We start from the raw sequence: 25,080 nt of genomic DNA, 5'->3' as shown, positions 1-25,080 counted from the left end.
TTTCCTTTTTAAAGCCTAGTCACAAACTGTTCTACTTGACCCATCGCATTTACGTAGCATTTACATAGGTGCAGCAAGAATGTTTGTCTGAGCATCAACTCCCCCTGGGTTGACAACAAGAAATTCAGGGCTTCATGATCCACTCGTGAAGGTACATTCCACCTGGTTCGCTGGGATGGCAGCAAATGTGTCGTTTATGACATCTGCTAGGGTCAGAGACAAGTTTGGGATGGGAAAGGTCATCCATCCAAGTTACCCCTGCGTGGGTACCACAGCTGGTGGAGAGAGGGAGTGGCCGTCCCTCTGGGTGCTGCCCCGGGTAGCCTGCTTGCATCTTTTCCAAGGTTTCTGGGTGTTCTTTTCAGGGAAACGTGACTCACTGGAAGGGTGGTCATTTTAAACATCTGAAAATCTCAAACAACCATCCTGAATGCCCAGGATAAATGAGTGTATGACAGGGGGCTATAAGCCTGATGTCTGATAGCTACATAGCAAGGAGAATCCAATATCCACCACAACTGTAATGACAAAGACAGGCAATCACAAGTGTTGATGTCGATGGAGAGAAGTCGGAACCCCCACAGCTGGGGGTGGGAAGGTAAAATACTGTAGCTGCTGTGGAACAGTCTGGCAGTTCCTCAAAGTGTTAACACAGACTCACCGTATGACCCAGCAGTTCAGCTGGCCCCTAGCCGTCAACACCAACTAACTGAAGACTTGTACACTACCATTCATAGCAGCATTATCCACAATAGTGAAGAGGTAGAATTGGCCCAAATATCCATCCGAGGATGGACAGATTAAAAACTGGTCCATCCATAAGGTGGAATATGATTTAACTGTAAAAAGGAATGACACCTGCTACAATGTACTACAAAGTATTGACACCTGCCACAATGTGGATGAACCTTGAAACCATGATGCTTGGGTGGGTGAAAGAGAAAGAAACCAGTTACAAAAGGCCACACATGATATGATTTCATTTATACAAAATGTCCAGAATAGGCAAATCTGCAGACAGAATGTAGGTTAATGAATGCCAGGCACTGGAGGGTGGGGAAACGGGGAGCGTGTGCTAATGGGTATGGCGTTTCTGGTTAGGGTGATGGGCTGACGTTGATTGCAGTGAGGGTTGCACAACTCTGTGACATACTACAAGTTACTGGATTGTATACTTTAAATGGGTGGATTGTATGGTATGGGAATTATATCTCAATAAAGCTGTTACCAAAAACAACAACAAAAAAAGGAGTATCCAAGTGGGACCCAGACTGAATGGGGGAGGAGTGGGTCTTCGTGTGTAGGATCGAGCCCTGCATCAGGCTCCCTGCTCAGCAGGAAGCCTGCTTCTCCCTCTCCCACTCCCCCTGCTTGTGTTCCCTCTCTCACTGTGTCTCTCTCTGTCAAGTAAATAAATAAAGTCTTAAAAAAAAAGAACATGTAATTAGCAAACAACATCCCTGAAAATACACTTCTATTGAATTCATAACGAGCCTCCTGGGCTCTTTCTCCAATGGCCACGATCACTGGCAGGAGTGGGATATCAGGTCAGTTCTGGGGAAAAGGAATTATTTTGAGTCATAGTGGCCTGGCCCTTCACATGTATTATTTCTATGTACACACACACACACACACACACACACACATTGCCCCTCCCAGCGGCAACCTCACATGGAAGGTTTTATTTCCAATTTAGCAGGCAGGGAAGCTGAGACTCAGAGAGGTTAAGTCATTTGCACAAGGTCACACAGCTGTTGATAAAGAGTCACGCACCCGTTTCCATAAACCCAGAGTGGACGGGTGCTCCACTTTCTATGGGGAAGCTGGGGGAGATTGCCCCTTAGCCAACGACACCCCCAAGCAGGACTCCTGCCATGCGCTATATATAAGCAGTGTGTATCATGCCCAGAACGGTGGGGGTGGGCCAGGAGTTGGGGCTCCAGGGGTTAAGCCAAGGACCTTCCCTGTAGACTTCTGTCGGAGACCAGGACGAGCAGGCTGCCATTTTCTTGTCTAAGAATTGACACAAGCGGGGCCTGACCACATAGGGCCCCATGCGGTTTCCAGGTCCTGTGGCAGCTGGCTCACAGATATGTCCTCGGGGCACTGAGGTGTTAGCGAGCCCTGGCTCTAGGGGGAAGCAGAGCAGGGTTTGGCACGGGCGTCCTCGTTGGTGCCCCTGGGTGGGCAGGGCCACGCGGGGTTCAGACCTGTGGGAAGCCAGCTGCCTCTTACCCTTTTTTACCACCAGCCCCACCCCCGCCAGAAACCCTAACACCTGCAGGGCATTTGAAGCACGAAGCCGGTCTCTTTTCTCTACATCCTCTTTTCTCAAAACCAGGCTTTCCTAACTCCAGGAACTCTCTTCTGTCCTGATTCTAGAGGCTTCCAAGAAGCGAGCTGCTTCCCCATCACCTTCGCTGCATGCTTCTTGGAAGGGGTCATCGGTCTTCCATAACTGAAGGGCTTGAACTGAAAGGCTGACCGTCCATCTGTTCAAACACCCAGCACCTTCTAATTGAGCACCCACCCTTGCCCCACTCTGGGCTCTCGGAATCACGCCCACTCGCCCACGTTCTCTGGTGTCCTAGCAACCAGAAGCTCTCATCTGAACTCCCACCTGGACAGAGGCCATTTTCTCCCATGACCTGCTGCCTCCCTGGACCTCTGAGGACCTGTCCACACAGCTTGTGGGTTCCCTGAAAGCCACCACTTGTCCCCGAGGACGCCCAGAAGCCCAGCCACGCCGAGCCTACTTGCGGGATGAGCTTCTCACTCACATTCTCCGAGCTGGTCAACATCGCCATCCCGCAGTGCGGGGTGGTGAACTTCAAGGCCCTGCACCTCCTGCTTCAGGGCATCCTGGAGCACATCCACATGGCTGAGCTCAAGAAGGTCCTCTCAGGAGACGAGGACTTTCTCCAGACCTCACCAGTTGTGTTCATGCCCCGGGAAGCAGACGCCCAGCCCGTCCTCAGCCCCATGAAGAGGCTCAGCAATGTCTTTGACCACGTGGTGAGCCGCATTGACAAGATGGAGAGCCAGATGGCCATGCTGCAGGACCTGCCCTCCACTTCCCAGCTGCTGGAGGGCAGCCAGGGCAGGCGCCAGCCTGCCCAGGACCTGTGGCACCTAATAAAGCTCCGGAAGATGGTGGAGGGCAACGAAGAAGCCACGGCAAAGGTAAACCACCTGGCCTCCCAAAGCTTCCTGCCCTTCTTGTTCTCCTCCCAGGCATTTTACCCCCTGTTCCCTTATGCCCCTTGTGATGGGCTCTCCCCAAACACAGGGGCAGGAATGGGGCTTTGGAGTAAGGCAGAGCCAAGTGTTGAGGAAAGAAGCCAGACACAAAAGGCCACATATGGTATGATTCCATTTGTATGAAACAGGCAAATCCATAAAGACAGAAAGCAGACTGGTGGTTGCCAGGGGCTGGGGGAAGAGGAGGGGGGTAGGGAAGGATAGCCTCCCAAAAGGAGGTCTCCTTTTGCAGTGATGAAGAGAGTTTGGAAACACAGACCAAAGCCCGCCATTCCCTGGTTCCCTCATCTCCTCACTGTCCCCTTCACCCTTGAGGCTCTGTTTGGCTCCCTCCCAAGAGAAACCGCTAGAAGGAGCGCTCACTATGCTCCAGGTGAGCCAGAGGCTTATGTCTGTTAGCTCCTTTGATCTTCATAGCACCTCCGTGAGACAGGTGTGATTACGATCCCCCAGCTTACAGGTGAGAAATTGAAGGACTGAGAGGTTAACCCACTCAGGGTCACACAGTGTCAGGAAATGGGGAGCTGGTGCAAACCTGGGCCAAGAAAGTCAGTGAAAGGCGTAGGAATGTAGAGTGCTGAGCGTGCTGTCACTTACCCACTGGAATGGTCGGGCGATGATCATGGTTTCCCCCTCCCAGGATTGCCTAGAGATTAATACTAAACAAGATAATGTGTGGAAAGTGCTCAGCACAGAGCTCCAGGTATCCTGGGCATCCAATCTGTGGCCACTGTTAGTATTACCCAGAGGCTTGAACTGAGCAGGGAAACTGCGATAACTGAGACCTCAGCAAAGTCAGGCACCGGGGAGCCCTGAGGGACAGGGAGAGGGTGCGGTCTGGCCAAGGTGGGCTGAGAGGCGAGGCAACACGGACCAACGTTAAATCAGGTGCTCAGTGAAGAAGCCAGACACACAGGGCCACATACCGCATGCTTCTGTTTCTATGAAACATTGGGAACAGGCAAATCAGTAGCGAAAGGAAGTAGATTGGCATTTGCCAGGGGCTAGGAGGTGGGGGCAGTGGGAGTGACTACTGATGGGTATGGGGTTTCTCTTCGGAGTGTTGAGAATGTTCGGAAACTAGATGGTGGCAGTTGCCAACCTTGTGAATGTACCGAATGCCACTGAATTTTTCGTGTTACCACACACACAGCAGAGATTGGCAGAATGGATTAAAAGAAAAAAAGGCATGATCTCACTATACCCTCGACAAGAGACACATTCTAGATTCAAAGACCAATCGGTTGAAAGCAAAAGGATAGAAAAAAAGATAAACCATGCACGCCGCAATCAGCAGAGAGCTAGAGTGGCCACGCGGCTCATATCACACAAGACAGACTTGAAGACAGGAATTGTTGCTAGAGACAAAAAAGGCTGCATGGGTGGCCCAGTTCAGGTTACGGAGGCCTTGGAGGCTAGAAACGTGGACACAGTGTCCGAGCAGCCTCCGCCCCCCCCTGCCCCGCCCCTGCCTCCCTTGATGGGTGGAGGCTTCTGGAATGCACAGTACACAGAGTGACCCAGCCGGCTCGTGAAGGAGGCCAGCAGACAGGCTCGGACATGGGTGTGCAGCCCTCAGAGGACTGTTTGCACACCTAGGATTAGAGAATGTGCCCCCCGCCCCACCAACTCCAGGCCTGGCTGATGTTGCTGGGAGTTACCACAATGACCGTCTCCCAGCCCCTCCTCTTCGAGTGGGTTGCCATGGTAGCTGGCTCTGGAATGGTGCAAGCTGCTTAGCTAAGTGTCTGCACCAACCAGCTGGTCAGGCTGGCAGACCAAATGTCATGTCGATGTCCAGGTCACCTCACCTGCCGCTGACCCCCCCTTCCTCTGGGGCTGGCTGGGTTAGTGTCCTCTGCCGTCCTTTACAAACACCTGTCAAGGTGTGAGGGCCCAAAGTGGGGAAAGACTAGCCTGCCAGCCCTAGCACCCACCCCAGACGGGGTGAATGGTGCCCAGAAAATGAGGGCTGACAACAAGGGGGCTCTTGAAAGGTTTGCGGGGCTCCACAGGCATGGTTAGCACACCGCCAGATCTGGGGCTCGGGCACTGCCACAAGTCCTTACTAGACGCTGAGATTGCAGCGTCCCTCACCCTCACCGATAATTCTCGGTGGTGACGACTGTGTTGTGCCCTGGGGGATGTGGAGCAGCCTCCCTGGCCTCCACCGTTCAGGTGCCAGGAGCGACCCCTAGTGGTGACAACCAAAACTGTCTGCAGACTTAGCCAAATGGCTTGTTGGGGGCCAACTCGCCCCTATTGAGAACTCCTGAGCAAGGAAAACTGGGCTCCCCTTGCTCACAGTATGTACTTGTCCCCGAAGACCCCTTGGGAGGCTCCGACCCAGGGCTTTCCGAGCCTGCTGAAGCACCAGCCCCACCTGCGGAGCTCTCCCAGAATTGCAGGCTCGCAGGCCCTGCCCAGAACCAGTTTGATTGATTGATTGATTGATTTTATTTGAGAGAGAGCGAGTGAAAGAGCATAAGCAGGGGAAGTGGCAAAGGGAGAGGGAGAAGTAGGCTCCCCGCTGAGCAGGGAGACCAAGGAGGGGCTCAATCCCAGGACTCTGAGATCATGAACTGGGCCCAAGGCAGACACTTAACCAACTGAGCCACCCAGTGCCCCCACTCCTGACAAAATTAACAACTCCCAAATAGCCATCCAATAATTTTGTGTTGAACTTCCCCCAATTTTATCTAAAATAAGGATGCTATTTTTTTACAGCTTTGTTGAAATATATTCATACATATATTTCTGTGTATACCAGAATATTCATCCATTTAAAGGGTATGGTTCAGGGACGCCTGGCTGACTCAGTCTGTAGAGTGGGCGACTCTTGATCTCAGGGTCATGAGTTCAAGCCCCACGTTGGGCATGGAGCCTATTTAAAAAAATTTAAAAAGTATACAGTTCAGGGATTTTAGTATATTCACAGAGTTCTGCAACTATTAAAATCAATTTTAGGACATTTTCAACAGCCTCCCAAAAAACCCTTCACCATTAGCTATCATTCTTCTTCCTGCTCCTCCTTGAGCCCCACTTTTGCACTTACCATGATGTCTTCAAGGTTTATCCATGCTGTCCCATGTATCAGTACTTGACTCTTATCATTGCCAAATGCTATTCCACGGAATGGATAGACTACTTTTGTTTATCAGTTGGTGAACATTTGGCTGTTTCCGCCTGTATGCTGTTAGGAGTCTTGGCCCCTATGAACAGTGGGGCACACATTTTCCTCTGGACGTGTGTTTTCATTTCTCTTGGGCATATACCTCATGGTGGAATTGCTGGATCACACGATCACTCTGTGTTTCAGGTTTGAGGACCTGCCAGGCTGTTTCCCAAAGTAGCTGCACCATTTTGCGTTCCCACCAGCGGTGGGTGAGGGGTCCAATTTCTCTACCTCCTCACCCGTGCTTCTTAGTTTCTACCTCTTTGATTCTAGCCACCCTCGTGGGTATGAAGTGTACCTTATTGTGGTTTTGATTTGCATTTCCCTGGTGATTAATTGTGTTGAGCATCTTTTCGTGTGCCTACCAGCCATTTGTGTCTTTTCTTTGAAAAAATATCTGTTCAGATTATTTTCCTAGTTGTAATTGGGTTGTCATTCTATTGTTGAGTTGTAAGAGTTCTTTATATATGGGCAGCTGGGTGGCTTAGTCGGTTGAATGGCTGGCTCTTGGTTTTGGCTCAGGTCATGATCTCAGGGTCCTGGGATTGAGTCCCGAGTGGGGCTCCATGCTCAGTGGGGAGTCTGCTCGAGGATTCTCTCTCTCCCTCTGCCCTCCACCTGCTCAAACACGCACGTGCGCACACTTTATCTCTCTCTAAAATAAATAAATCTTAAAAAAAGTTATTTATATATTCTGGATATATGATGCCATGTGTGTGATTTGTAAATTTTTTTAAGACTTTATTTCATTTTATTTTATTTTTAAGATTTTATTTATTTGTGAGAGAGAGAATGAGAGACTGAGAGACAGAGAGCATGAGAGGGAGGAGGGTCAGAGGGAGAAGCAGACTCCCCGCCGAGCAGGGAGCCCGATGCGGGACTCGATCCCGGGGCCTCCAGGATCATGACCCGAGCTGAAGGCAGTCTCCCAACCGACTGAGCCACCCAGTCGTCCCTTGTAAATGTTTTCTATCATTCTGAATTGTCTTTTCACTTTATTGACGGTGCCCTTTGATATGCAAAGTTTTAAATTTTGCTGAAGTACAGCGTATGCCTCTCTTTATTTTGTCACCTTTTTTGGTGTGGTGTTGCTTATGCTTTTGGTGGCATATCTAAGAAACCCCTGCCTGACCAAGGTCACGACGATTTACTCCTACGTTTTCTTCTACAACACAGGAGTAAATGGTTTATGGTTTATCTCTTACATCTAGGTCTAGGAGCCATTTTCACTTAGCTTTTGTATATGGTATGAGGTAGGAGTCCAGCTTCATTCATGTGGATTTCCAGCTGTTCAGTACCATTTGTTGAAGACAACTCTTTCCCTATTGATTTGTTTTGGCCCTCTTACTGAAAACCAACTGACTATAGACATGAGTGTTTCTTTCTTTTTTTTTTTTTTTAAGATTTTATTTATTTATTTGACAGAGAGAGAGACAGTGAGAGAGGGAAAACACAAGCAGGGGGAGCGGGAGAGGGAGAAGCAGGCTTCCTGTGGAGCAGGGAGCCCAGGGCAGGGCTCGATCCCAGGACCCTGGGATCATGACCTGAGCCAAAGGCAGACACTTAACGACTGAGCTACCCAGGCGCCCCAACGTGAGTGTTTCTTTCTGGACTCCCAATTCCCTTCCATTGATCTATGTATCTTTCCTTATGGCAGTACCACACTGTCTCAATTACCCTAGCTTTGCAGAAAGTTTTGAAATCAGGAAGTGTGAGTCTTCCAGCTTTGTTCTTCTTTTTCGAGTTTGTTTGGCTATTCTGAGTCCCTTGCATTAACCTATGGATTTTAGGATCAAGCTGTCAACTTCTATGAAAAAGAGCACACTGGCATCTTCATAGGGATTAAGCTTAATCTGTAGATTAGTTTGGGAAATTAGTCTTCCAACCCAAGAAATACATAGCACAGGGTGCTATTGCTTGATTGGTTGATTTAACAATCAGCTTTATTGGGATACAGTTCACATACCATACAATTCACCCATTGAAGGAGTGGGCAACTCAGTGTTTCTAATCTATTCACAGAATTGTACAACCATCACCACAGTCAATTTTAGAATATTTTCACCACCCCCAAAAGGAACCCCATATGCTTTATCACCACTCTATTTCCTCAGTCCCCGCTCCAACTCACCCCCAGCCCTAAGCAACTACTAACCCGCTTTCTGTCTCTATGGATTTGTTTATTCTAGATGCTTCATATAAATGGAGTCCTGCCATATGCTGTCTTTTGTGTTTGGATTAATTTTTTTGAGAGAGCTCGCTCGAGCATGAGCAGGATGGGGGAGGGCAGAGGGAGAAGGAGAGGGAGAAGCAGACTCCCAGCTGAGCAGGGAGGCCGACGCTGGGCTCCATCCTAGGACCCCAGGATCATGACCTGAGCCGAAGGCAGACGCTCAACTGACTGAGCCACCCAGGCGTCCCTGTTTGGATTATTTTACTTAGCATCATATTTCCGAGGTTTCATCTTTCTGGAATCAGTACTTCATTCCTTTTTATGGCTGAATAATACTCCATATTATGAATATATCATGTTTTGCTTATCTATCCGCCAGTTGATTGACATTTGGATCATTCCCACTTTTGGCTATTATGAATAATGCTGCTATAAATATTCATATACAAGTTTGTGGACCCATGTTTTCATTTCTCCTGGATATATACCTAGGAGTAGACTTGCTGGGTCATTTGGTAACTCTATGTTCAATCTTCTGAGGAACTGACACACTATTTCCTAAAATGGCCACACCATTTTGCGTACCCACCAGCGTCTGTAGAAGGCTCCAATTTCTCCACATCCTCACCAACACATTATTTTCTGGCTTTTGATTCTAACCATCCTCGTATATATGAAGTGGTATCTCATAGTGGTTTTGATTTGTGTTTCCCTGATGACATAATGTTGAGTGTTTTCTTTTTTTTTATGTTATTTTTTCATGTGCTTATTGGCCATTTGAATATTATCTTTGGAGAAATGCCTATTCAGATTTTTGCCCATTTTAATTGGGTTGTCTTATTTGTTTCTGGATTCAGTTTGCTAGTATTCTGAGGATTTTTACATCTATATTCTAGTTTTCTTGTGACGTCTTTGTCTGATTTTGGTATCAGGGTAATAGTGGCCTCATAGAATAAGTTTGGAATTCTTCTATTTTTTGGAAAAGCCTGTGAAGAATTAGTATTAATTCTCCTTTAAATTTTTGATAGAAGGGGCACCTGGCTGGCTCAGTTGGTAGAACAGGTGACTCTTGATCTTGGAGTTGTAAGTTCGAGTCCCACACTGGATGTGGAGATTACTTAAAAATAAAATTTTAGGGGTACCTGGTGGCTCAGTTGTTAAGCATCTGCCTTCAGCTCAGGTCATGGTCCCAGGGTCCTGGGATTGAGCCCCACATCAGGCTCGCTGCTCCATGGGAAGCCTGCTTCTCCCTCTCCTACTCCCCCTGCTTGTGTTCCCTCTCTCACTGTCTCTCTCTGTCAAATAAATAAATAAAATCTTAAAAAAATAAATAAAATTTTAGGGATGCCTGGGTGGCTTAGTCGGCTAAGTGTCTGCCTTCGGCTCAGGTCATGATCCCAGAGTACTGGGATCGAGTCCTGCATCAGACTCCTTGCTCAGCAGGGAGCCTGCTTCTCCCTCTGCTTATTCTCTCTCTCTCTCTCTCATGTGCTCTCTCTCTCTCTGGCAAATAAAATCTTTCTAAAAATAAAATTAAAATAAATGAATGTCTGATAGAAGTCATTGGTGAAGCCATCTGTGCCTGGGCCTCTCTTTGTGGTATTTTTTATTATTATTATTATTACTATTTCAATGTCTTCACTTGTCTTAGGTCTATTCAGATTTTCTATTTCTTCTTGAATCAGTTTTGGTAGTTTATGTCTTTCTAAGAATTTGTCCATTTCATCCAGCTTAACTAATTTGTTGGCTTACAGTTGTTCATAGCATTCCTTCATAAGTCCTTTTATTTCTGTAGGGTCAATAGTAATGTTCCCTCCTGTATTTCTGATTCTTCTCTTTATTTCTTGGTCAGTCTCACTAAAGATCTGCTAACTTGGTTGATGTTTTCAAAGAACCAACTTGTAGCTTCATTGATTTCCTCTCTTATTTTTCTGTTCTCTATTTCATTAGTTTCCATTTTACTCTTTATTGCTTTAGTTTTCCTGCTTGCTTCAGGTTTAGTTTGCTCTGCTTTTTCCCAGTATCTTAAGGTTAGCTTTAGCTGCATCCTATAAGTTCTGGTATGTTATGTTTTCATTTTAATTCATCTCAAAGTGGTTGGTTTTTTTTTTTAATTTCCTTGGTGATCTCTTCTTTGACCCATTGGTTATTCAGGAGAGTGTTGTTTTTTAATTTCTTTGTGAGTTTCCAATAGTTTCCTCTGTTACTGATTTTTTCTTTATTTTTTTAAGATTTTATTTATTTATTTGACAGAGAGAGAGATAGCAAGAGCAGGAACACAAGCAGGGGTAGTGGGAGAGGGTGAAGCAGGCTTCCCGCCGAGCAGGGAGCCTGATGTGGGACTTGATCTCAGGACCCTGGGACCATGACCTGAGCAGAAGGCAGACACCTAATGACTGAGCCACCCAGGTGCCCTGATTTTTTCTTTAAATCCGTTGTGGTCAGAGTACACATTTTGCATGATTTCAGTCCTTTTCAAATGTATTGGGACTTGTTTTAATGACTAGCATACCGTCTGTCCTATAGAATGTTCTGGGTGTGCTTGATAAGAATGTGTATTCTGCCATTGTTGAATGGAGTGTTCTGTAGGTATCTGTTATGTCTAGTTGGTTTATAATGTTGTGCAAATCTAGGGGCGCCTGGGTGGCTCAGCTGGTTAAGTATCTGACTTTGGCTCTGGTCATGATCTTGGGGTTCTGGGATTGGGCCCTAGATTGGGCTCCTGATCAGCAGGGAGTCTGCTTCTGCTTCTCCCTCTGCCCCTCCCCCTGCTCGTGCTCTCTCTTTCTCGCTTTCTCTTTCTCTCAAATAAATAAATAAAATCTTAAAAAAAAAAAAACAATGTGCAAATCGATTTCCTTGCTGATATTCTATCTAGTTGTCTTGTTCATTATGGAAAATGGGGTATTGAAGTCTCCAACTATTCTTTTGAATTACCTATTTCTTCTTTCAGTTATGTCCATTTTTGCTTCATATATTTTGGGGCTACATTGTTAGGTGCATATATGTTTATAATTATTATATCTTCCATCACTTCTTGGCCTTTTGGCTAAGATCAAGTATAATTATTATATCTTCCTAAGGGATTGACCATCTTATCATTATAAATGTTCCCCTGTGTCTCTAGCAACAATTTTTGTCTTAGAGTCTATTTTATCCAATATTAGTAGTATAGCCATTCCAGTTCACTTTTTTTTTTAAGATTTTATTTATTTGAGAGAGAGCATAAGCAGGGGCAGTGGGAGAGAGAGAAGCAGACTCCTCACTGAGCAGGGAGCCCCACATGGGGCCCGTCCCAGGACCCCAAGATCATGACCTAAGCCAGAGACAGACGCTTAACCCACTGAGCCACCCAGGCACCCCTCAAATTCCCTTTTGATTACTGCTTGCATGTAATGCAAGCAAAAACTATCTTTTTGTTTTTCACCTGTTTTTCACCTATCTTTGACTATACATTGTTTCTCTTGTAGACAGCATGAGGTTGGATCATGTTTTCTTATCCATTTTGCCAATGTTTGCATTTTAACTGAAAGTTTAATCCATTTACATGTAATATAATTACTGATAAGAAGGACTTTTGCCATTTTGCCGTTAGTTGTTTTTGTTAGTTGAATGCCTAACTATGCACTGGACCCTTCATATACATCATCACATTTTTTTTTCATCATCACATTTTTTAAAGATTTTATTTATTTACTTGAGAGAGAGAGCACAAGCAGGGGGGAGCAGCAGGCAGAGGGAGAAGCAGACTTCCTGCTGAGCAAGGATCCCAGCGTGGGATTCGATCCCAACACTCTGGGATCATGACCCGAGCTGAAAGCAGGTGCTTAACTGACTGAGCCACCCAGGCGTCCCTCATCATTACATTTTTTATACTCATTTTATGATTACAGAATCTAAAACCTATGAAGATGCAATTATGATCCCAGTCAGTGGTGGAGCTGAGCTATGAGCCATCAGCTCATTAGCTCTTGTCTGGAGGTTTCCTCACTGGTCCTCTGGCCTCCACCCTTCCCCTCCCAGGGCCAGTCTACACATGCAGCCAGAGGAACCCTTTAAAAATGTAACTCTGGGGGTGCCTGGGTGGCTCAGTCAGTTATACATCTGCCTTTGGCTCAGGTGACGATCCCAGAGTCCCAGGATCAAGCCCCATGTCAGGGTCTCTGCTTGGCAGGGAGTCTGCTTCTCCCTCTCCCTCTGATCCTTGCTCCTCTCATGCTCTCTCTCTCTAATAAATAAATAAAATCTTGGGGCGCCTGGGTGGCTCAGTTGGTTAAGCGACTGCCTTCAGCTCAGGTCATGGTCCTGGAGTCCTGGGATCGAGTCCTGCATCGGGCTCCCTGCTCGGCGGGGAGTCTGCTTCTCCCTCTGACCCACCCCCCTCTCATGTGCTCTCTCTCCGTCTCTCATTCTCGCTCTCTCAAATAAATAAATAAATAAATAAAATCTTTTTAATAAATAAATAAATAAATAAAATCTTTACAAAATATATAAGTAAATAAATAAAAATGTAACTCTGATCATAACTCCTTTGCTGATGTTCCAGTGACTCCGACTGAAAGTCCTGACGTGTTTCATAATGAGACTCTTATGATGTCTCATGCACTGATGCATTGATGAGACAATGTAGAGTTGTCTCCTTCCCACCCAGGCCACCTGAGATCTCAGCATTGTTGACTTTGGTGTCGTTTGCTGGCCTCTGAGCATGTTCCAGCCCAGGCCTTGATAGAGCCAAGAGGACTTCTTGGATCATGGCCAACAACAGAGAGCTTCTGGATTTTATATACCTTTTCCCCCAGCCACACCAAACTTTACATTTTCTCCTCTTCTTCCCCTTTAGTCCATGAAGACTCTGCAAGATTTGCTTACTGATATTTATGCACTCAGGAACACCACTGAAACTCTCAGAAAGGATGTGGACAGACTGAAGGACATAGTTGACAAGGTAGACCCTCTCCAGCATCCTCTATACTGGCCATGCTGCTTGGACCTCAGGTGGTTGGGGTGACAGGGCATATCTAGAGAGCCTGTTCTTAGTCAAAGAACACAGCTATGAGAGCAGGAGAAGGGCTTAGACATTGCCCAGCCACTTGGCCCAACCCACTAAACTCTCCATGGCTCCCACACTTCTGGGTTATGACATCATTTGTAGGTAACAGAAACCTACTTCATTGTGGCTTAGGCAAAGAAGAGAATTTAATGTCTCATTTACTAAAAAGTCCATAGTTGCCTTCAGGTACAACCAGATCTAGGTGCTCAACCGCATCAACATCTCTCTGTCAGTGATGTTTTTCTGTGGGTTGGCTTCATTCTTAGGCAGGTACTCCCTAAGACTCCAGGCTTGCATACCAACAACTTAGCAGAAAGAGAACAGCTTTTCCTATTCTGTAAAGCTCTGTCCACACTGAAATATGGAACAAACAGCACAGACATACAGGCTCTCGCCCTTGAGAGTCACAAGGATATCAACCCAGGTACATATTCAATCCTTACCATGATGTGTAAGGACACAGAATCTCTGAAGCCTGACGTCACAGCTGGTGAGTCAGAGCTGGGCTCAGAGGCCAGGCCTCCACACTGGCAGGCTGGTATTGTGCTGAGGTTTTACAACTTGCCCCCAAATAGCATGGTTTAGTGTATTATCCCCAATTCACAGGTCAGTGTACACATTTGATTGTCATGGCAACTGTGAGAACTTGGTCTGTGTAGCTCCCATCTGAGAAGAAAGGGCATCACAAAACCCTACAAAGAAAAAAAAAAAACCAAAACACTGAAAAGATTCCTTCAACAAATCTGTTGGAGAAAACAGTGCCTCCTCAGCCTACCTCTTGGAGATTCTTAATGTACTTTTTTTTTAAAGATTTTATTTATTTATGACAGAGAGGGAACACAAGCAGGGGGAGTGGGAAAGAAGAAAGCCCGATGTGGGGCTCAATCCCAGGACCCTGGGATCATGACCTGAGCTGAAGGCAGACACTTAACAACTGAGCCACCCAGGTGCCCCCTTAATGTACTTTTTTTTGCCCACTAGAGGCTCTGAGAAGTCCTGCACTGTAGAAGCCCATTGAATACTTTTTTATTTTATTTTATTTATTTTTGAGAGAGAGAGAATGACAGAGAGAGAGAGAATGAGAGGGGGGAGGGTCAGAGGGAGAAGCAGACTCCCCGCTAAACAGGGAGCCCAATGTGGAACTTGATCCCGGGACTCCAGGACCATGACCTGAGCTGAAGGCAGTCGCTTAACCAACTGAGCCACCCAGGCGCCCCCAATGAATACTTTTTAAGCCCAGCATTTTCCAAACTTATTTTCCCAGGAGACCCTCTTCCACCCCTTTCCCACTCACTAGGAGACACTTGCTTTGGAATCTGTTCTTCCTTCTCCAACTCAGTCACCTAGAGCTGAGTCCTTGTCTTTGAGCTGTGGGGCAAGCAGGGCCAGGACCAGAACCTGCACCCCTGGCCCATGGACTCGGCTTATTTGACAGATGCAGCCAGAAAGAATGGATACTTTGTTCGAAGATCTGAAAGGACAGAGCAGGAGGATGAATGCACTGCAGCGGGAAGTGGTAAGAGCCTCCGCTTCCCTTCCCAGTCCCCTGACCTCCAGGCCTGGGGTGCTGTGGGCAGGAAAGAGTAAGGAAGAGAACACAATCTAGAAAGGCAAGTGTGGACAAAGGAGCCACCTGAGGGCATCACCCCTCATTCTCAACCTCCTCTCCTGCCCCCCAGGTTACTCTCCAGAGCAAAATCCTCACCATCCCCAAAGCTGAGGACGTGGTGCTCTGGAGCAGCCTCCACGAGGCCATGTTCAACCCCGTGAGTGAAGGAGGAAAAGGAGGGGCAGCAGCGGAGGGTCGGGGAAGGCAGGGTGACTGCTGAGCTGGCCTGGAGCAGCCCTGGGCAGCCTTGCCCCTTTTCTGCAGGGAACTTCTGCAAGAGGATCTGGTCCAACACAGATTGAGGATTCAGACCTGTGGCAGTTGGTGGAGCAGCTCCAAGATACTGGTCCTCCTCAGACCACTGAGTACCATGAAGCTGTTGGGCATGTCCAGGTCTCAGAGGCCATCCAGAGCCCCAGGTTACTGGAGACTATCTGGCATAACAAGACCCCCAGGCAGCTACAGGAGGAGGAATATAACCAAGCTGTTCTACTCACTGGGGCCCAGGGCCCAGGGCAGCCTCCGGGACTTGAGCCCGGGTCTGTGCCCACGCCAGGGCCACAGCCCAAGGCCATGCCTGCTCCGGGGCCTGTGCTGGGGCCCGGTCTGACACCAGGGTTCACACTACCACCTTGGCCTCCATTCATACCTGGGCCTGGCCCTGGCCCTTGGCCTGCCCTCGGACCTGGGCCTGGCCCTGGCCCTTCACCTGCCCTTGGACCTGGGGCTGGCCCTGGACTTTGGCCTGCTCTCGGACCTGGGACTGCCCCCAGGCATGCACCTGCCCCAGGGCTTCAGCCTTCGCCGCGAGAACGCTGGCCTTCCCCCAGAGGCTTGTCCAGGGCTAGCACGTGGCCCTTCTGGGGCTCAGGCTTCTTGGAGCCTGCACAGTCCCAGGACTTCAGGGCCCCACCGCCAGCCAGGGAGTTTGGCTCAGCGTGGCCCCGTCCGCTGCAGTCACAGTCTGGCCAGGCAGAGGTGCACCTGCTCCCAACTGTCTCAGAAATTGAGGAAGACTATGTATCCCAGGACGTGCCAGCCCCTCAGGACAGGGCACCCGGGGCTGGGGCCCCCAGGGCTGGGGTCCCCAAAGAGGCACCTGCTAAGACTCCCCAGTCTGCCCTTCAGCGCCCGAAGACCACTGCGGCCATCGTGGCCGGTGCTGCAGCCTCCTACGCAGCTGCTGCCACCTCAGCGGCCCGGAGAGCCGAGGTGGTCGCCAAGGCTATCAGGGATGCCCCTGCCACCAAGTTGGCCACCATAGCAACGTCTGTGGCTGCATCCGGGCCCTTAGGGGCCTTCGCAGACAGCTTGGGTGCGGGCTCTTCCCGCGGGGCCTTGGCTTTCACTGAGGACACAGAGGTGGAGGACTTGAAGGTGTTGGGTGAGGACCTCTCTCCCCTGTACCCTGCTACCAGCCTCCCTCCCGAAAGGACCCTGTCCCAGGTCATGCTGACTGCCCAAAAGGCTGTGACCCCTGAAGACAAGAAGACGGCCGTCAGGTACTCCATGGGCCGCATAGCCCAGATGCCCATTAGACACGACTCCCTGAAAGAAGAGTTTGCCCAGCTGTCATCCACCCTTCAACAGCGCTTGAATTACCTAGGTAGGCCTGGCCTGGTTCAGGCCCTCCCTCCCTGCAGCCTTCGAGAAGTCCCTCATCTCCTTCATTGAGCTCCCCCAACAAAAGCTGTATTAACCATTAGCCGTTCATTCCTTTGGCTTCAGCATCTGCCTCTTACTAGTCTGTTCCTTCATCACGAAGGTACTGTGAGGTCTCCTCATAGGGGAGAGGGGTGGTTGGGGTCTAACGCTGGCCCTGAGGAAGGAAAATCGCATGTCACAATGACTCTGGAAAACTCCCTTTCCACAGCCCATACAACACAGCCCTACCATACAATGTTTCGATAAGTCTAGATCCCACCAGAATGACCCACTGAACAGACCCCGGATGACATGGTCCGTGTGGGGTTAGGAGCTACTGCCGGGCAAACACACGTATCCTTAAAGACCACAGAAGCTTTCTGGGTGGCAGCCAAAACGGTAGATTTATGCTCTGATTTTATGCCTTCGACAGGCAAAATGCTCGCTGAGGGGAGTGGAGGGCAGAATAGTCTAGTTGAGTAGTTTTCAACCTTGTGGCATGGGGCGAGGTCCAGTGCCAATGTGCTCTAAGTGTGAAGCGCACATCAGATATTAAAAACTTAATATGAAAACATGAACATAAAATATCTCACTTCTTTTTATCCCATATTGAAATGATACTATTTTGAATATATTGGGTTAAAGAAAATATCAAAATTACTTTTACCTGTTCCTTTTTTTATTTTCAAAGATTTATTTATTTTAGAGAGAGAGCACAAGTGGGGGTGGGGGCAGAGGGAGAGGGAGAGAGAATCTCCAGCAGACTCCTTGCTGAGCACGGAGCCTGACAGGGGGCTCAATCTCACGACCCTGAGATCATGACCTAAGCCATAATCAAGAGCCAGATGCTTAACTGACAGAGGCACCCAGGGCCTCCTCCTTTTTTGATTTGTTTAAAGAATATGGCTACTGGGCACCTGGGTGGCTCAGATGGTTGAGCATCTGCCTTCGGCTCAGATCATGATCCCAGGGTCCTGGGATCGAGTCCCGCATCAGGCTCCCTGCTCCTTGGGAGCCTGCTTCTCCCTCTGCCTCTCTCTCTCTCTCTCTCTGTCTCTCATGAATAAATAAATAAAAAGTTTAAAAAAAAAAGAATGTGGCTACTAGAAAATTTTAAATGACCTCAGAGGCCCCCAGGCTCACATTCTCTTGCTTTGGACAGTACTACTTCCAACGACTCCTTTCAGAAGCAGGTGGAGCTCTAGATGAAGCCTCTTTCCCCATCCCTGCCCCAGACAGCCACCCCCTCCTTTGCTTGCAGCTAATATGGGAGCCTCTTCCAAGCTTGGGACGACAGTGGACGTACTGCAGGAAAAGATCGGGACCCTCCAGAGATCCAGGATAAAGGTGAGTGCCCCAGGCAGAAAGAGCTTCAGGGGACGGGTGGCTTGAGGTGGGCTGATGGCAGAGTCCCTGACCCAGGATAGCGTTTGTCTGTCCCATAGCTGAAAGGCAGCCTGGGGGAGTCAGTGAGGCCGAGGAGGCAGACCTGGCAGGTGCAGGGGTCCCAGTGGGTTGTGCCTGTGTGGTTTCTGTGGCGAGGGTCTTTGGGGGTCACCTAGGTGGCAGGCTGGAGACAGGCCGGAGACGCGTTGGCCTGGTATACTCTTCATGCCCCTTCCCCAGCCATGGTGACCTTAGAAGCAGAGGCCTTTTTGTCCATGTCTCCCCCCTTTAGGAGGAGGAACTCGAGAGAGTTTGGGGTCACCAGATAGAGAAGATAAAGAACCACCACGTCGTGCTGGACAGGGCAGTGGAGAAGTTGCAGATTCGCTTGGATGACTTGAAGGTCTGGGGGCTTGGGTGGGCAGCTGCAGGGAGTGCTCCTCGCTTGGACATTCGGACCCTCCCTGAAGGTTTCACGGATACACCGATACACCGATGGTGGGGAAACCAGGGATGCTGCACAGGCATTTTACTTTGTGTGAATTACACCTCGGTGGCAACAGACAAATCCCACCACCCCCACCTGCACCTCCAAACATAGAAACAAGAGGGCCTGAGCAATGTCTGTGTTACAGATCGCTGGGTCAGCCGCCCCCAGAAGGGTGCCTGGCACACAGCAAATGCTCAAAATGTGCTGAGGGAATCAGTGAATGAATAAGAGGATTTCTTGCATCAACTGTTAGGTTCCTAACATTTCCCCTAACCCAGATTGTTGGTGAATTCTCAGCGTCGGGGCATGGGCCAGGGGGGTGTCTTTCTGGAACCGCAGATTTGCTGACCCCACAATTGTGTAGACAGACACAGAGCACCTAGCTGAGGCTCACTCGGCCTGACACCCCCTCCCGTGGGCCTGGAGGGTCTGACTCAGCTGGCCTGATGACCCTGACCTGATTGATGGTCCTCAGGAGCTGTCCAGTCCATGCCTTGTCTCAGAGGTGTCCCCAACCTTTGGAGGAGCACTCAGAGTCATTCCTAGCAGGAGGAGATAACCTTCCCTCAGAGTATAAGAGACAAAACCCCACACAAAACCACCGGAGATGGTTTCCATGGGGGCTTCCGATTCCAAGTCAGGAGGCTACTGGTGGGATGCATGGGGATGTAGGAGGCACAAGGCGAAGGCTTATCTCCCCCTCCTGAGACCATGACACAGAGGAATCAGGCTATGACACACGCAGGGTGCCTTTGGCATGCAAAGAACTCCTGAAAGGGGAACCAGTCGTAGCCTGAGCTAGGGTGAGGGTGCTGTGTGTGGCCAGAGGGGCCGCAGGCTTGCCGGCGCAGACTTTTGTGAGTGCCGAGATTGGGAACTCCCTTGTTTCTGGCCAGCTCCCGGCCCTCCCTGTCAACTGCCCTACAGGGAGGCTGGGCTGCCGTGCCCTGCAGGGTGCCTTCCCCGACCAAGACTGGAGCCAGTGCCCGGGCACGCGTGATGTGTGCCCAGTGCTCTGGTCCACCCTGTGCCGGGGGAAGGAGTTGCTCACTGTCTGCCTCCGAGTAGCTGTTGCTTGTTGAGGGAAACTGCAGAGGACAAGGCCTGTCCAAACAGTGCCAAACAGAACAAGTCAGCCTTTGTGCTCCCTGCCCCTGTGCCAACAGGAATCCGTTGCTTATAAAAGTTAGCCCTGGAAGGACCTGGAGCAGGGTTCCGTATACAACCCATGCTTCGTTAAATATTTCCTAAATGAATACAGGCGATAAGAAATCAGCAGCCCTGTGGAGCCCTTCCTGGGGAAATGAGGGAGGGCAGACCCATCCGCTGTGGTTCTTTTGCAACATCTGGAGATGTGAAGCTCTCCCTGGATGTCTGCGAGAAACATCAGGAACACAGCAGGTGGCACAAGAAATCCTCTTATTTATTCACTGAGTGATTCAGCCTGTACTACCAGCGTCCACTTTGCACCAGGCACCCTGCTAGTGGCTGGGGATGCTGCAGTCAGCAAGACAGACACCCTCCAGGCCCTTCGGGGGGAGGGGTCAGTGGTGTATTTGTTTATTTTTAACTGGAGTGTAATTTATACACAGTAAAATGCCCGAGTCTTAAGTCTAAGAGCTCAGTCCACGTCCGCCTGTTTGTGTAGCCATGCCCCCACCATCCAGTCAAGACGGAAATGTTTCTGTCCCCTTGGCGTGCTTCTCTCAGAGTTTCCCACCGAGACCCCAGCCAGAACATAAGTGGGGGCCAAACTCTTTCTTACGGACCTTACGGAAAACGTGATTTGCGTTTTGCAAGGGGACAAGTGTCTTCCATAAGCCAGAGGCTGCATTCCAAAACCATTCTTGAAACAAACGGTGATATTCAGAGTTTGGGCTTGGTGTGGGAGGACATGGATAAGGCGGCCAGTGGGTACGGAGTGCTGACTCTGCCAGAATTAGCCAGAAGATGCCACTTCTTGTCTCTCTAGGCTGTGGGAGAGTTAAGGGATTAGTGCCCCGTGAAAGAGCAGAAAACCGATCCAGGCAAAGAAGTCAGTGAGGCTCACCCGGCCGGGAGGCGGCCTGGTGTTGGGGTTCAGAGCCCTGGCTGTGGGTTAGATAGGCCTAGGTTTGAATCCCAGTTCTCCCACTGACTGGGTGTATTTGTTTCCTGGGGCTACTGTAAGAAATGATCGCAAACTGCATTCTTTATTAAAACACTAGGCACCTGTTCCGTCACAGTTCTGGAGGCTAAAAGCCCAAAATCCAAGTGTTGGCAGGACCTTGCTCTGACAGAAGGCTCTGGGGGAGGATTCTTGCCTCTTCCAATTTCTGGTGGCTCCAGGCATTCCTTGGCTTGTGGCCACATCCGTCCAATCTCTTGTTTCCCTATTCCCTCTGCGTGTCTGTCTTCATCTCCTTATAAGGACATCAGTCGATGGATTCCAGTATGACCTCATCTTAACTAATATATCTGCAAAGACCCTATTTCCAAATAAGGCCACATTCACAGGTTCTGGGAAGGCATGGATTTTGGGGAAGATGTTAATCAACCCAGTACACAGGTGACCCTAACAGAAGTTAGAAGATCTAAGCCCAATCACTCCTCTTTATTTCTAGATTTTAACTAGAAAGAGCCAAGTGGAGATGTAAGTATTAATATTGGGCCTGATGACTCCAAAAGGTCAGGGCTCTCTGCTTATGTGGGGTTGGAGGAAGCAACCTGACTTGAGGCCCAAACAGGGCCTTCCCTCCATACCTCCACTTCCCATTCTAGACCTTGGGGACCCATCTTCAGGCAAGGTGGATGTGATGGAACTTGGCACTTATTAGAATTAGGTTCAACTTCAGATAACATAATCTCCGCCCCCCCCACCCACAAATAACTGACTTAAACCAGGTGTAAGTGTATTTCCCATTCACATTCAAGAAACTCAGAGGTGGTTGGTCCAGAGCTGGTATAGAACTCCATGGTGTATGACTTCCATTCCCAAGCTCACCTCAAGGAACAAGATGGCTACTGGCACTCCAGTCATTAACTCTGCATTCAAGCCAGCAGCAGAGAGGACATACTTCATTAAATATTTCTTATTTTTCCTACCTACTTCCTGCCCCACTTCCATTTACACCCCAGTGGTCATACTGAGCTATAAAGGAAGGTGTGAAATGAATTCATGATTCTGGGCTGCCAGGTGCCAGCTCAAAGTTTAGGGGCTCTGTTCCTAAGGGTGAGAGGGAAACCAGACATGAAGGAAGAAACAGAAGCCTGTTTCCAGCTTTGGAGGAAACATGGCTGGGGACAAGGCTCTGGGGACATGGCTCAGGAAGTGGTGAGGCTCTGAGGCTCTTCCCAAGCAGGTTAGCTGCTGCTGCCACAGGCAGGGTCCAGAAAATGGAGAGCGGGCAGAGTTAACGAGCAGAGCTGGTTCTTCATGGAGTGAGGGGGTGGGATATGAGAGTTTCCTCCTGACACTGGGGCACAGCATGTGCCTATTTATCCACCAAGTGCTTGGTGGATAAATAGACTCCAGTTCTCACTGGGACCCCATTACAGATAAGAGCTGAACTTGCCTCAAACTTCCAGGGAACCAAAGTGTTAGCATTGGTTTATGTTTTCCTTCCTCAAGTCTGCCCCCCTCCCCCCATGCCGCCAAGTTCCTATGATGCCACCTCTGAGGGGACATCTTGTCCCAAGGCTCACGTTCCTTCCCTTCTGATCTGGCATCTGGAATGCACACCTTTGGATGTGCCCACCCTACCTGCTAGCCACCTGGCCCCCTTGTCCCTTCCTAGCAGTGTGGCAAGTGTCAACATGGGAGGAAGATGTTATTTCCAAGGTCTCCAGGGACGGGGAACATGCCATTTTCTTCTGTTCTTAGATTGTCCATGCTCAAATTAAAAACCTTGAAATGCACAAGGTGGACAAAAGTGTGATGGAGCAGGAGTTGAAAGAGGTGAGTGGGGGCGCCTGGGTGGCTCAGTCAGTTAAGCGTCTGCCTTCAGCTCAGGTCATGATCCCAGGGTCCTGGGATCGAGTCCCGCATCGGGCTCCCTGCTCAGTAGGGAGTCTGCTTCTCCCTCTGCCCCTTCCCCCCTCATGTTTGAGCTCATGCTTGTGCTCATGCACAGTCTCTCTCTCTCTCTGAAAGAAAATCTTAAAAAAAAAAAAAAAAGGAAAGAAAGAAAGAGATGAGTGAGCAGTTTCCTCTCTCCTCCTGCCTGTGCATCCTGAGCCCAACTCTCCCACCCAGGGGAATGGAGTCATCCAGCCAAGACAAAAACCAGGCAGAGAACATCCCACAATTTCCTTCCATCTTTCTCATATAGAAGGGCTAGGGAAGCTTCCCCAAAGTTGTCCTGTCAACTCCTATTTTCAGTGACTCAGGATTAATGACAATTTATTATGTGAACTTAAAAACCATGCACCAGTTTCTCCATCCACAGGAAGACCTTGGCTTAGACCTGACAGTCGTGTTTGAGCCAGTTAGACCCCAAGGTTGAATTTAAACCAAGGCCGGGCATTCAGGGTCCCAGACTAAAAAACACAGACCAGAGTGGTTGGATCCCCCAACTTCTTCCTGCTCCCACCCCAGCATCCCTGGCTCCCTGAGTCCCCTGTGTCTCTAGAAAGCCGACAGGAGCACCCTGGCAAGCAAGGCGAGCCGGGCCGACCTGGAGACAGTAGTGACAGAGCTGAACGAGATGATTCAGGGCATGCTCTTCAGGGTCGTGACCCACGAGGATGACTGGAAGAAAGCTCTGGAGCAGCTGAGCAAGGACCTGAGCACCAAGGTGAGTACCCCATAGCAGCTGTCACCTGCTGCATAACAAGTAGTCCTGAAATGTGACACCTTGAAACGACAAATGCTCAGATTTGCTGAGGGCCAGGAATTGGGGAGCAGCTTAGCTGAGGGACTCAGATTCTCCCATGAGGCTGCAGTCAAGAGGCCATCGGGGCTTCAGCCCACTGAAGTGCCATTTCCAAGATGGCAGTCTCCCGTGGTTGTCAGCAAGACACAGCACTTCCTTGCCACTCAGACTTCTCCTCAAGTCTGCCTGAGTGGCATCACAACATGGTAGCCTACTTCCCCAGAATGAGTGACCCAGGAGAGCCCAATGGAAGCTGTGTATTGTCTTCTAGGACAGCCACACCGCATCATTTCTGTAGCATCCTGTGGTTCCATAGGCCAGCCCTACTCCATGTGAGAGGGTGTGAGGACCGAGAGGTGTGGGCTGGGGGCACCTTGGAGGCTGACTACCATAATTCTCCTGCCTGGCCCAGCAAAGGGGCATGGCAGGGTGGCGGGCGGGGGGGAATCTGCTGATCATTTATTTCTTCTTCTGTCATTTACTGACCACCTGTGATAAGCCAGACTCTGGAGAAATGTTGATAATGAGTCCCAGCCCCTGCCTTGATTGGGACTGTCTAGTAGAGAGACAGCAACAGTCAAACCAACAATTACAGCGCTGTGCAGCTCCTGCAGTTTGGGTTCAGAGTCCGGCAGCCCTGGGTGCAAGTCCCAGCTTCCCCTGAGCGGCCATGGGCCCCAAGTGGTATGACCTCCCTGAGCCTCAGCTTTCTCCTCCGCAAAACGAGGATTTGTTCGTTCATCAACTGCGCAGTGGGCACCTACAGTGGATGTAATGACAAGCAAAGCAGATACGGACGTGTTTCTCTCAGGGACACGTTCCTCATAAAAGTCACACAGATCAGTGCGGAATTGCAGCCTGAGTGAGTCCACTCATCTACAGAACAACTGACCTACTTTTCTTCAATAATTCAATGATGGGGTGGGGAAAAGAGAGGAGACAGAGACTGTTCTAGATTACAAGTGTCTCCAGAGACAAAACAACCAAATGCAGCTCATGAGGAGACCTGGCTTGTGTCCTGGTTCAGTTGTGCCAGCTCGACACATGGGCTGGGAATTGGTGCAAAGTCAGGAATTCCTGTTCGTGTGTTCGGTGTCCTGATGGATGGCATTGCGGTCACGTAAGAAAATGTCCTCACGGTGGGGGGGCACCGGGGGGGTGCCGTTGGTGGAGGCTCTGACCCTTGGTTTCAGCTCAGGTCGTGATCTCAGGGTCATGAGATCGAGCCCCGCGTCGGGCTCCATGCTCAGCACAGGGTCAGCTTGAGATTCTCTCTCTCCATCTGCCCCACCCCATCTCAAAAATAAATAAATAAAGCTAAAAAACAAAAAAAGAAAAAGAAAAAGAAAATGTCCTCATGAGTACTATGGTATTTATGAGTGAGGTATCACGGTCTTTCTGTTTTAGAGAAAGAGAACACACGGGGAGGTAGGGGAGGG

The 25,080-nt window shown here is 49.3% G+C and overlaps 1 protein-coding gene across 4 annotated transcripts in view; it reads left to right on the top strand.

The window, feature by feature from the left end:
• Nucleotides 1-2,636: 2,636 nt before the first annotated feature.
• The window catches only part of CUNH16orf96 (chromosome unknown C16orf96 homolog), a 37,945-nt gene continuing 15,501 nt past the window's right edge, over nt 2,637-25,080 (top strand). For 3 of the 4 annotated variants that reach the window (XM_073899573.1, XM_073899574.1, XM_073899576.1), the window contains exons 1-9: nt 2,637-3,183; nt 13,450-13,554; nt 15,095-15,175; nt 15,339-15,425; nt 15,533-16,874; nt 18,174-18,259; nt 18,591-18,701; nt 22,651-22,725; nt 23,399-23,563. In XM_073899573.1, the coding sequence (XP_073755674.1) occupies nt 2,764-3,183; nt 13,450-13,554; nt 15,095-15,175; nt 15,339-15,425; nt 15,533-16,874; nt 18,174-18,259; nt 18,591-18,701; nt 22,651-22,725; nt 23,399-23,563 (2,472 nt within the window). In that variant the 5' untranslated portion in view covers nt 2,637-2,763. The remainder of the gene's footprint in view (nt 3,184-13,449; nt 13,555-15,094; nt 15,176-15,338; nt 15,426-15,532; nt 16,875-18,173; nt 18,260-18,590; nt 18,702-22,650; nt 22,726-23,398; nt 23,564-25,080) is intronic. The other variant, XM_073899575.1, reaches the window with a different exon arrangement.

Source organism: Callorhinus ursinus, unplaced genomic scaffold (assembly GCF_003265705.2).
Source record: "Callorhinus ursinus isolate GAN/ISIS: 27379988/994484 unplaced genomic scaffold, GSC_fseal_2.0 scaffold13, whole genome shotgun sequence".
NCBI lineage: Eukaryota > Metazoa > Chordata > Mammalia > Carnivora > Otariidae > Callorhinus > Callorhinus ursinus.
Note: the sequence above shows the minus strand (reverse complement) of the source record. Positions and strands in the feature narration are given on the sequence as shown.